Source organism: Cyprinodon tularosa, unplaced genomic scaffold (genome assembly GCF_016077235.1).
Source record: "Cyprinodon tularosa strain WSP-4 unplaced genomic scaffold, ASM1607723v1 ctg172, whole genome shotgun sequence".
NCBI classification, from domain to species: Eukaryota; Metazoa; Chordata; class Actinopteri; order Cyprinodontiformes; family Cyprinodontidae; genus Cyprinodon; species Cyprinodon tularosa.
The window spans coordinates 976,333-988,522 of record NW_024038551.1 but is presented as its reverse complement, the minus strand read 5'-3'; the positions used below and the strand labels follow the sequence as shown (position 1 = coordinate 988,522).

Here is a 12,190-nt window from a genome sequence, read left to right as displayed (position 1 = left end):
GATTGGTTGTGTTGTTCCATTCCTCCCTACGGGTCACATAATGTTCTGGGCACCATTTAAACAGCAAACATCTTATTAAAGCTCCTGCATTTGATTCCAGACAGGAAGACAGTCCAAGATGATAGGAGGGAAACAGCAACATGCATGGATTTCTGCATGACTTCCTAATAAAATGTGTTACTAATAATTTTCTTTTCTGTCATACTTATATGATTTAATTTTTAAAAGTTTAAGTCATGGTTGTGTAAAAGATCTACCTTACAGATCTTTAGCCTTTCTTCTGTCCTCTGATTATACCTGCTATGATGGAGACCTTCATCTACATGCTGAACATCCCCACACATGCTCCTACAGACTTGAGGAATATCATCCTCAACAAGTAATTCATTTCCATATCAGATTTTTCCAATAGATGCTGATGGTGTCGAGCAGAGATTGTATCACAGATGATGTTTTTTTCTTTTAGGTCTGAGGAGGGTTACACCTTCAACAGCTTCACTCTGCAGCTGGAGGGCCTGGATGTCTCGGAGGAGTCCCGATTGGCTGCCTTTCTTTTCATCCTTCTCTCCTATCTGTTTATTGTCGTTGCCAATGTTGGGATCGCTGCTCTGACTTTCCTGGATCAGAGGCTTCACCAGCCCATGTACCTGCTGTTCTTGAACCTTTCAGTCAACGATGTTTTAGGGAACACCGTTGTTCTGCCCCGTTTGCTCCTGGACATCCTTAGGCCGCCCTCTGACCGCCTCATCGGTTACTATGAGTGCGTCCTCCAGGCATTTATCATACACATGTTTAACACTACGTCCCACACCTTGCTCATGATCATGGCCTTCGACAGGTATGTGGCCATCGGTAACCCTCTGCGTTACTCTGTAATAATGACCAATAGAATGCTGGTGAAGCTGACGGCGGGCGCCTGGGGGGTGGCTCTGGTTCTGGTCGGGATTCTGCTGGGTCTGACCATACGGCTGAACCGATGCAGGACGTTCATGAGAAGCATATACTTTAATAACGCTGCATTGTTTCTGCTCTCATGTGACAATATTTTCATCAATAACGCATACGGGCTGACTTTCACCGTGGTTCTCTTCACAGCGTCCATCGGCAGCATGGTTATCACCTACACTAAGATAACTGTGGTCTGTCTGACCAGTAGGAACAATACTTTGAACAAAAAGGCATTAAAAACCTGCAGCACCCATCTGCTTGTTTATCTCATCATGTTCTTAAGCGGAATAATCATCATTATTCTGCATCGCTTTCCTCAATATGCTGAGGCCAAAAAAATCGCTGCTGTTTTGTTTCATGTGGTTCCTGGAATCCTCAACCCCCTCATTTATGGTCTGCAGTCCAAAGAGATACGGAAATATTTCTCAAGGATGTTTTCCTCAAATAAAGTTTTGATGTCATCTTAAAGAAGACTGACTTGGTCTGAAAGCACTTTTTTTTAAAGAAACAACAAATGCTATCTTCATTTGTATGAAATGCTCCAAAGGCTAACCAATGATTAGAACATTGTATAATGTTTTAAGGTTAGAAAAAACCCCAGCATGTCTTCCCCCTTTTGTTCTCTCCTTTCAGCAAATCAGATGAGAGGAATTGATGTGGTGAATCCCAGCAGCAGACCTTTTGTTAACAATATACCATCTCTGTTACTAGAACCCTTTCTCAGAAAACACTTTAGATGCAATTCTGGTTGTTTTTTTTCATACTTTCTTATCATAATAATCAGAGAAGAAGAGCATGACATTGAGAAGAAACACTTCTTCAGCACCTGAAACATTTTTCTGGAGCCCTTTTCCCTGCGTTCAAGTATTACTCCTTTATCTTTTGTCCCTCTAAGCTACTCTGGGATGATGATGGAGTCATGGCTGGTTCCTACGAGCCTAGATCATCATCCCCTACAGCACGGGATGATTAGCTGTGGTTGCTTTTCTCATGCTGCCCATAATTACATTAATGCTTAAAGGCAACTACAATATCACATCTACCTTTGTTATACGAGGCTTAAGTACAAAGGTAAAAAAAAAGCATTACCGGTAATTGTTTCATGAAATTTGGACAATAAAATAATATTTTGGAGTAAGTTCTGTGTTTTTATTAACAAAAATATCCTCCACTTCACAGAGCAGAAAGTGACATCAATACTGCATATATATAATTATATCAATAACAAAGAAGCAGATAAATCTAAGATTCAGACTATGAGAGATTATAGCTGTTAACAGGAGAATGCTGACTGCTTCCAGCCATGATCCAGAACTTTCTTACAGGAACAGACAGGAACATCAGGTACATTCAGACATTATAACCATAGCTTAAGGAAACTAAAGTCAATTTTATTACAAGGAGCACAGTGAAGTAATAATTAATTAACAGAGGTAACCTTTGTTGTGCACTTAAATTGATTGATGTTAACTAATATGCAATCATGAACATGTCCAAATAACTGTGTTTTTAAGAAAAATAATTAAGAGTGAATTCAAGCATGAGAATGGTCTGAAAGTTACCTCTGCACACATATGAAATAAATTCACCAATGCCATTCAAAAAAAAATTCAACGTGTAGACTGTAGAGATAATTGATGTTTACTATGTCATGTTAATATTCCTGAAGAAATACCAGCTGGTTTAGGAACCTTTCAAATGGTGGAGCGAAACTTTATGATGGTCATGAAGGTCTCTTATTGACAGACAGGCAGATGAGTTTCTAGATTATCCACTTAGCTAACAATCTGGTAGCTTATTTAGATTTAAAGCTTCAAAAAAGTACCATTGCTGTGTGGCAGCATGACATCATCTGATAAAGGAGCAAACCTTGTTAGTCAGTGAAAGAACTTTTAGACAAAGGAGCTAAGGGCTAGCAGAAGCAAAGGAACCTTTTATGACACGTTTGGTCTAATGAGTGAATTAGAAAAAAAACTATATGTTAATTTCAAATTAGTAGTTAAGCCTTCATTAAAACACAGTTTGTCATAAATGTTTTAATAACATATGAAACATAGGTAAAGGACGCCAACAGGCCAACAGGCAACAAACTCTTCTGCAAAGCCGATTAAGTTGTTGGAGAGGAGCTGGACTCTGACTGCAGTGTCAGAGAGGAGAATGTTGGCCAGGTTAAAATCCATGCACTTCTGAACATCCTCTTCCTGATGTGCTGGTCGCCCATAGAAGCACCTTCAGTGAGAGACTCGTTTAAAAAATCAGAAATATCCTGTCCTGGGGTGATGCTGAGAAACTAGTCCATGCATTTGTTACTCCAAGGCTGGACTATTGTAATTCTTTACTATCAGGAAGGTCAGCTGATCCAAAATGCTGCAGCCAGAGTTCTGATGAAAATTAAAAAGAGAGATCATATCTCTCCTATCCTAGCATTTCTTAGAGATTCTAGAGGACATAGGGACCCCATTTCATAATTCTTCTTCATTCTATCTCTATTTTCCAACTCTGCAGAATCTTTTAGTTCAATCTCTAACCTTCTGCTCTCTCTGCTTTTTCTCAGAGTAGCTTTGCCTTGTCTGTTCCTGTTTGGCTTTGACACCATCCTGGAGAGAAATATCAGCTGTGCTGCTTCCATCAACACCCTTGTTTAAAGATGTTGGAGATCGGCCTGTTTTTCCAGTGTAGTCCTGTTTCTCTGACTGTGACTAGCTGGATGTGCTCTCTTCATCCTCTGACATGGGAGCTGCTCAGAGCTCTTCTGCCTGGCTGTGTGTTTCCTGGACGGGGCCGCCTTTTACAGCTGCTTTTTGTGTCTCTGCTTCTGTCTCCTTGAACCCCAGTCGGCCTCAGCAGATGGCCGCTCACACTGAGCCTGGTTTCGCTGGAGGCTTCTTCCTGTTAAAAGGGAGTTTTTCCTCTCCACTGTCGCTACAAGCATGCTTAGTGTGAGGGATTGCATTCGAGTCAATGAGTCGATGCAATCAACTGGTTTTCTCTAGATAGAACTTTGAATGAACTTGACTGTATGATCTGGTGAACTGTTAAGTGCCTTAAGATGACATGTGTTGTGAATTGGCGCAAAAGAAATAATTTTAATTGAATTGAAGGGTGTAATTAACTGTTTGTCATTTTACATATTTTATTTGCTTATTTTATTCTGTCTTATCATATTATATTTTATTTTGCTACTTCTGTAAATGGTTGCAGTGTAAGAAAAGAGGGATTAATAAAGTAATTCTGATTCTGGGAGCATCTTGGCACTTGGTTTAAAGGTGCTAACATGGTATATCTGGTAGCTAACCTGCTAGCTTAGCTTTTCATTGTGCTTTTAAAATACAAATTAAATGAACAATACCCCAACTGTCTATAGCTGAGAACAACTTCCCCTGCTTTTGCCAGACCTGGTGCCTCTGCATCTCTAACCCTGACCAGCTTTCAACAGTCCTGCATCTTTGTTTGTTTTTTAGGGATGGCTCGTTGCCTGCCCAGCACCACTCTGTGAATAGAGGTAAACAGATTGACTTGCCACATCCCAAAATCACCCTCATTCCTCTAAGCTTTTACCCAACTTATACTTGCCCCACCAGAATGTCTCCTCCTTGCTCCTATCTGGATCATTACAGTATCTGTCAGGGGCAGTCTTGATTAGATAAATGTCACTTGTATTACCTTTTCATTTCACTCCGTTTTATTTTGTACTCATTTCCTCTCTCGTTTTAGGCAGCTTCACTACCTGAGGTCCTTCCTGCAATCAGGATCTGCCACAGCCTAATGCCATTCACCTGGTGTATGTGCTCCTCTTTTGTTTGTTAGAATATGTAGTTCCCACTCTTGCAGCTTTCCTTTGCCAGTTTGTCTTGGTTCTTAGAGCTTAGCGTTCCAGCCTTTTTGTCTGTTAGACTTAAGCTTTTTAGTGTTTTTACCCAGGCTTTGATTTGGACCTGTCTTTGCTTCTGTTTTGATACCCCTGTTTCTGCTGCATTATTTTGGTATTCAACCCAGGACTGTATTAAAGGAACTTTGAGTTTGAATCCACTGTGTCAGGTCTTGCATTGGAGTCCTTTATTCCTGAGCCATACAACAGTATCAGTGTGGCCTATCAGCCTTCCTGTGTTCCTGCTGTTGGCCTGCCCTCACTGGATTCTCGTCGCCCATATTCTAGACTGTTTCTGTCTGCTACTAGTCTTTTCTATCCGCACACAGTCTGTTCAATGCTTGCTTACATTCTGATCAATGAATATCTGGCTTGTGAAGTCTGCATTCAGCCAGTAAAGCCTGTCACCAGCCGGTTCTGCCTTTACCTGCCTCCTTAAACCTGCTACCCTTCTTTTTCTGCTGGTCACTAACAGGTTTTTGTCTTCACCTGTCTGCTCCAGCTGGCTACCAGTCAGTCTACTTATATTCATAAACATTTTTGATAAACCTTTAAAATTCAGTGTCTGGCTAAATGCGAGGTTCTTAAACAAGTATCAAAGACAATCTGTTTCATCTGTTCCAGTTTAGTGTCTGAAGAACAATGAAAGGATTTTAACCAGCTTTGCATCATAATAGCAACAGCGTCTAAAAACCAAAATCTCCACATAAAGTAGATTCTATAACTTATGGTTTTTACGACTCAGAAGAGAGGACCTAGTATTCAAGGCAAGACATACAGTGGGATTACTCAAAAAAAGTTTATTAAAACAACGGATCTACAGTGGCAGAGGTTTGGGCGTTTAAGGCAGGAACCTCTGCCCCAGAGAAACAGGTTAAAAGCCACGTAACTCTGACAGAGGATGATTATGAACTTGTGAGTCACTAACCTGGTTTAACAGTGCAGTCCATGCCCAGAGAACAAGAAGTGGCACCTGCCGCATATTGCCGGTGGGTGACAATCCAGAGGGTGAAGCCAAAGCCAATGCAGAGGACCTGCTCAGGAAACAGGAAACCAGATTTCCGAAGAGGTTCCAGAGGGAAATCCAGCTGCGTGAAAGAAAAGGAATGAATAATGAGAAACCGGGCAGGATTAGTGAAAGAAGTAATTAAGCCAGTCATCAGTGCCAGTCTCATGACAATGGTGGGTGTGAACCCGACAAACTAATAGTGTAACTAAATCAAAATGTAAACATTTATGTAACGAGTTTATTACACAGTTGATTTAATCCTAAATCCCCCTGATCATCATGTTTTTTTTCAGTTAAACTGTTCAGAAAATGAGACACACTGATTAAATTAAATAACATAAATTTCACAATTTACCAGAGAAATATAGATATCTTAAATTCATCTGTATCTTATCCATAGTCTAATGATCAGGGAAACTTTTAATAATTTTTCCATCAACTAATCTGCTTCACTATGTCTGCTGTACTATGTACTATACTATGGCTGTAATACTATACTATACTATACTATACTATACTATACTATACTATACTATACTATACTATACTATACTATACTATACTATACTATACTATACTATACTATACTATACTATACTATACTATACTATACTATACTATACTATACTATACTATACTATACTACACTATACCATGGCTATAAATCATACCCTAACCCTGTCATGTTGGCTTGGGGTATATTGACCCATAAGCAGAATCGCATGGAGAACCAGTGAATGTTAAATTTTATTTACAAAAGCAACAAGAATCTGGAAGAGGAGAATTGCAGGAAGTGAGATGAACTTTCTAATTGATCTGAAGGGAGAGTGCAGACTGATCAGCAAGGAGCTGATTTATGTCCTATAAGTGGAACTTTAAGTCTCCATCTTTTAGGGAAATTGCCCCCACAGTATAACAAAAAATGTCCACTCTTTGCACTAACCTTGAAAATAACCATAAACAATTACTAGAGTATGCCTAACCCTAACCTGAACCTCAACTATATTGCAACTTAGAGCTAAACCAAACTGTTAGCATGAAACAAAGTTAAGATAAGGAAAACGTCTCCACTTTGGAAAAATAGCCCTCACTTGATGGTAAATTAGGAAAAACTAAACAGTCCTCACTCTGATGCTAAGACACGAGGACCCCACCTCACAGTAAACAACTGGAGACCACCAGACCCCTGACCATCCTTTAAGAAAGGGGGATAAAAGACTGGATGAAAATAATCAAAGGATGCTGCTCTCATTGTGTGTCCCTCATGTTGCATCATAATTGTTGTATGGAGTAATTACGTCATTTAGGCTGCAATCGTGTCTTTAAAACTCTGAAGCATTGGTCGTCATGAACACTGCCAGCTGTGAGCAGGGATGGAAGGTCAGACACACTGAAGCATATTGCCAAAACATTTCTAGCAGGATGGCAGACCAACAGGACAGGGGTGAAGGATATTTAGAGTAGTTTGTTTTGTAGTTTGAAGGAGTCTCTTCCTGCTCTTTAGTATCCATGGAAAACCTCACATACAACAGCTTGACTCTCCAGCTGGAGAGTTTAAGCATCTTTAGCTATTCACCGTACCTCGCATTTTTCTTTCTCTTGTTCTCATATGTTTTTATCATTGTTGCCAATGTGGGAATAGCTTCTCTGATCATCGTCAATAAAAGCCTCCATCAGCCCATGTACCTGCTCTTCTGCAACCTGCCATTTAACGATGTTCTCGGTAACTCCATCATGTTGCCACGGCTTCTGTCTGATGTTTTAAGACCCCCAGCGGATCGTCTCATCAGCTACTATGAGTGTGTTGTTCAGGCTTTCACCATACATATTTTTGGCACTGCTTGCCATATGGTGCTGATGATCATGGCCTTTGACAGGTACGTGGCCATCTGTAACCCTCTGCGTTACTCTGTAATAATGACCAACAGGATGGTGCTGAAGCTGACTGTCTCTGCTTGGGGGACCGCCTTTGTTCTGGTTGGGATTCTGCTGGGTCTGACTATAAGGCTGAACCGATGCAGGACTTTAATCACTAGTCCATACTGTGACAACGCAGCCTTGTTCAGGCTCTCTTGTGAGAGTGTGGTCATCAACAACATCTACGGCCTGACGTTTACAGTGGTCCTGTTCACGGCCTCCATAGGCAGCATCGTCCTCACCTACACCAAGATCACCGCTGTCTGTCTGATCAGTAAGAGCAAAACTTTCAACAGCAAGGCCCTGAAAACCTGCAGCACCCACTTGGTTGTGTATCTTGTCATGCTGTTCAGTGGGGTGTCTATCATCACTCTGCATCGCTTTCCTCAGTACTCAGACTACAGGAAACTCTGTAGCATCTTCTTCCACATTGTCCCCAGCAGCTTAAACCCCATCATTTACGGTCTTCAGTCCACTGAAATCAAGAAGCTCTTTTCCAGGTTAAAGAATAAGCAACTGCTTTCATAAAACAGTTGTTAAAGCAAGGATTGTTAAATGATCATCAGAGGCCATGAATGTATGAAACAAGGTCACTAATGATATTTAAACATTTGGGTCTGAATGAAGGACAACAAGATGAAAGATGTGAAATTATTAAATTACAAGAAAACATCCTTATCAGTAGGAAATATAAACTGTAATTAAATATTTTGCTGGTACTTGCTTTTAATGCTAAATGATAAAGATGATATAGATGGTTTAATCAAGTGAAGGGATGGATGAACTTTAGGTTTCATCTTTTCCACTATCTGTCCTTTTTTTGCTGCTGCTGTTTGTGGACGTCCATATAAATAATTTCTTTCATTTATTCCCTTTCAGTTTAGCTCCTCATCCTCAAGGGTGACAACTGAGATGCTACGATACTGAATAAAGAGTTACTGAAAAAAAAATCTAAAAATAAGTAAATTTTTCTTGAAATAAGTGTATTTGCCCTTAATTTGAAGAGGTAAATAAGATGATCAGCCAATCTGAAGAAATATTTCTGACCATAAAATAGATAACTACCTACTATACAATTAAAATAAATAATGAATTTGTTTTTATCTCAGTTGTCAACTCAAATCAAAGAAAAAATATATTTATATCAAGGAAAAGTGACGTACTTGGATCTAAATGTTTTGAGTGTATGCTTTCTACTGTGGCATGTTCTGCTCACATATCCAAAGCTTCATCATCTTAAGGAGAACATGTCTTCATCCACAGCCTCCAAATAAAAGAGATTTAATGTGCTTTACTTTCTCATACTCAAAATAAAAATTATTTACATATTGCTGTTGGTTTCTGTTTATTTCAACATAGTCAGCCTCTGATAAAGATGTTAAATCAGTGGAAACAATCTTTGATCCAAAGACCATCATCCGTCTCTGCAGTGAGTCAGGAGCAGAACGTGATGATGAAGATGATGATGAAGAGGGACTGTTGGATTTACTCCCAAACTTTAGTAGATTTCTGGCAAAAAGAAGAGAAAACTGGGAAAACTGTCCGAGTCCAGCTGCAGATCTTCTATTTCTAAGGTTCTTTAGAGGATTTATGGCATCATGGAGACCAAGACACATCTTTAAAATCAGGCTTTGGCTTGATGCTCTACACAACAATATGGAAACAAACACAGAAACAGTTGAAAAAGAACATTAAGACTGCAGCGATGCATTGGGAGAGAAATAAAAACAGCTCCTCTGTCAAATAGAGACAGCTTTGAAATAGAGACAGCTTTGAAATAGAGACAGCTTTGAAACTGAAAGCAAAGTAGATATTTGGAGGTAAACGTTCCACCCTTTCAACTTCAGGTGTTAATATTCTTAACCTGTATTTTCAGCTTTTAAAGGCCTGTTTTGGTTTAGTGTTGCATGATTAGAACTGTTTGTTTTTTATTTATTTGTGGATTTATTTAGCGTTTGAAACAGCCAACTGTGGTAGTAAAGCATTCAACTCAACCTGGAGAGACTCACACAGAAAAAAAAGCGGTGATCCCAACATTTTATTGACCTAAGAAACATATGATTTTGGGGCCTCGGCATAAAATGATGTTGCTGAATCCAGCAGGTCTGCTTGTGAAGGTAGATCTAGAGACATCTTTCTTCTTAGAGTGTGACGCTGGTGGTGGGTTGAAAGAGGAGGGGCAGCTAGTGGTGAAGGGGAGGGCAGTATAAGGAGAACAAATTTCTGCAATCTAATCTGGGGAAATTTCCTGCACATAAATAAAAATAAATACCTTTTATAAAAAGTAAAATAGGAAATGGGGACAGTGATGTTTTCATTCATTTTTATATATTTATTAATATTTAAACAAAAACCAAGTATGAAATCCAGGAATGCGCCTCTTCCATTTCCTAAGATAAATCATATTAATCAATCAATAGTGTTTATTAGCGCCATCTGGTCATTCAGTCTTCTCTGTCTTCTTCCCTTGTGAGCAACATAACATTGTGTTCAGGGACAGACCAGTTTGCACCAATTTAGAGTCTGTGAGAATTTCCCTCTTTTTCCATTCCAAAAAACTAAAATGAAACTCTTTTATATATAAAAATTGAAAAACATATTTTCTTTCTACATAATGATAACTATAAAATGAAATGGCCTCCATTTGTTTATACTGCATCCTGGAGATCCTTGGGTAGCCTTCAGCAGCCTGTATTAAAATATGTGTCACAATTAAAAGATTTACATTAGATATTTCTATTAAGATTAAATTACAACAATTAAAACACATTTATAAATCTGGATCTCATGAGCAGCTTGAAGAAGCCACACCAAAAATACATGTTTTGTCAATACAGGTATAGATACATGAAAAATAAGCTCTCAGGGCAAGCATAAAAATAATGCAACCTTTTGTGAATATATATTCCTAATAGGAATATATATTCAGAATCCTATTTTCTATTCATAAATACAGCTAAATCTACTAATAAAAGTAGATTTAATGTCCTCAGGAATCCATCATGTACAGAAGGATATTCAGAGCATTAAAGCTGCACTGTTTAACCTTTGACCCCAGGATTAGCTTAATCTGAGATCATCAAATGATCCTTCAGCTCCATCTTCATCTCGTGCTGCATATTGATCCTCCCTCTTTGCTGCATTCCTCATAAACTGTCCTCTGTGACCTCAGAGGGTCGATCAGCCTCTGAATGGGTCATGTGACCCAGAGCTAACAGTTGTTGCTCTCACCCTCATCTAATCAACCAGATTTCTGGTTCTCTGATGGAGGATTTAGGAGGAACAATGCGGTTTTCGTCCCAGTCCCAGCACACTGGACCAGCTCTATACCCTTCAGCGGGTGCTCGAGGGTTCGTGGGAGTTCGTCCAACCAGTCAACATGTGTTTTGTGGATCTGGAGAAGATTTTTGACCGTGTCCCTCGTAGTGCCCTGTGGGGGGTGCTCCGGGAGTATGGGGTGCACGGCTCTCTATTAATGGCTGTCTGTATGTCCGCAGCACGAGCTTGGTTTGCATTTCCGGCAGTAAGCCAGAGCTGTTCTCAGTGAATGTTGGTATCCGCCAGCGCTGCCTTTTGTCACCATTTCTCTTCATTACATCAATGGACAGAATGTCAAGGGGCAGCCAGGGACCGGAGGGTGTCCAGTTTGGGAACCTCAGGATATCATCTCTGCTGTTTGAAGATGATGTTGTCCTGTTTGCCTCGTCAATCAGGACCTCCGACGTGCACTGGGGTGGTTTGCAGCCAAGTTTGAACCGGCCGGGAAGAGTATCAGCACCTCCAAATCTCTCATTTTTCTCCACAGGAGAAAAATGGACTCCCCTCTTCAGGTCGGTGGAGAGTCCTTGTCTTAAGTGGAGGAGTTCAAGTATCTCGGGGTCTTGTTCACGAGTGAGGGACGAATGGAGCGTGAGATCGACAGAGGGATCGGGGATCGGCAAAGATGCGATCGCTGTATCAGACTGTCGTGGGGAAGAGGGAGCTGAGTCAGGGGCCAAAGTTTTTGATTTACCGATCGATATATGTTCCCACCATCACCTATGGTCATGATCTGGATAATGATCGAAAGGACAAGATCGTGAATACAAGCAGCTGAAATGAATATTCTTCACAGGGTGGCTGGGCGCACCTTTAAGATTGAGTGAGGAGCTCAGTTACCTGGGAGGAGCTCGGAGTAGAGTCGTTTCTCCGCCACGTCGAAAGGAGCCAGCTGAGGTGGCTCGGGAATCTGTTTCGGATGCCTACTGGTCGACTCCTTTGGGAGGTGTTCCAGGCATGTCCCACTGGGAGGAGGCTTCGTGGAAGGCCCAGGACACGCTGGAGGGACTGTTTCTGAGCTCGGCTGGTGTCGCCTCGGGGTCCCAGAGCAGATGGAGGAAGTTTGTGTGGATCGGGAAGTCTGGGCATCTTTCCTTAGACTGCTGCCTCCGTGACCCAGCCCCAGATAA

General features: G+C 40.6%; 2 protein-coding genes across 2 annotated transcripts; both read left to right on the top strand.

Moving 5' to 3' along the window:
* The first annotated feature begins 290 nt into the window (after positions 1 to 290).
* On the top strand, positions 291 to 1,443 carry LOC119781202 (olfactory receptor 146-like). Its single transcript, XM_038281603.1, has 2 exons — positions 291 to 379; positions 467 to 1,443. The coding sequence occupies exons 1-2, from the start codon at positions 303 to 305 to the stop codon at positions 1,413 to 1,415; spliced, it is 1,026 nt and encodes a 341-aa protein (XP_038137531.1). The 5' UTR covers positions 291 to 302; the 3' UTR covers positions 1,416 to 1,443.
* Positions 1,444 to 7,211: 5,768 nt separating this feature from the next.
* On the top strand, positions 7,212 to 8,323 carry LOC119781210 (olfactory receptor 11-like). The gene has a single exon (XM_038281610.1). The coding sequence runs from the start codon at positions 7,335 to 7,337 to the stop codon at positions 8,268 to 8,270; it is 936 nt and encodes a 311-aa protein (XP_038137538.1). The 5' UTR covers positions 7,212 to 7,334; the 3' UTR covers positions 8,271 to 8,323.
* The last annotated feature ends 3,867 nt before the right edge of the window (positions 8,324 to 12,190 follow it).

Excerpts from the sequence above, each read along its gene's own strand:
- LOC119781202 (XM_038281603.1), top strand. The coding sequence starts at position 303 with ATGATGGAGACCTTCATCTACATGCTGAACATCCCCACACATGCTCCT. Across the intron at positions 380-466 it reads AGGAATATCATCCTCAACAA|GTCTGAGGAGGGTTACACCT; the intron begins GTAATTCATTTC and ends TTTTTCTTTTAG.
- LOC119781210 (XM_038281610.1), top strand. The coding sequence starts at position 7,335 with ATGGAAAACCTCACATACAACAGCTTGACTCTCCAGCTGGAGAGTTTA.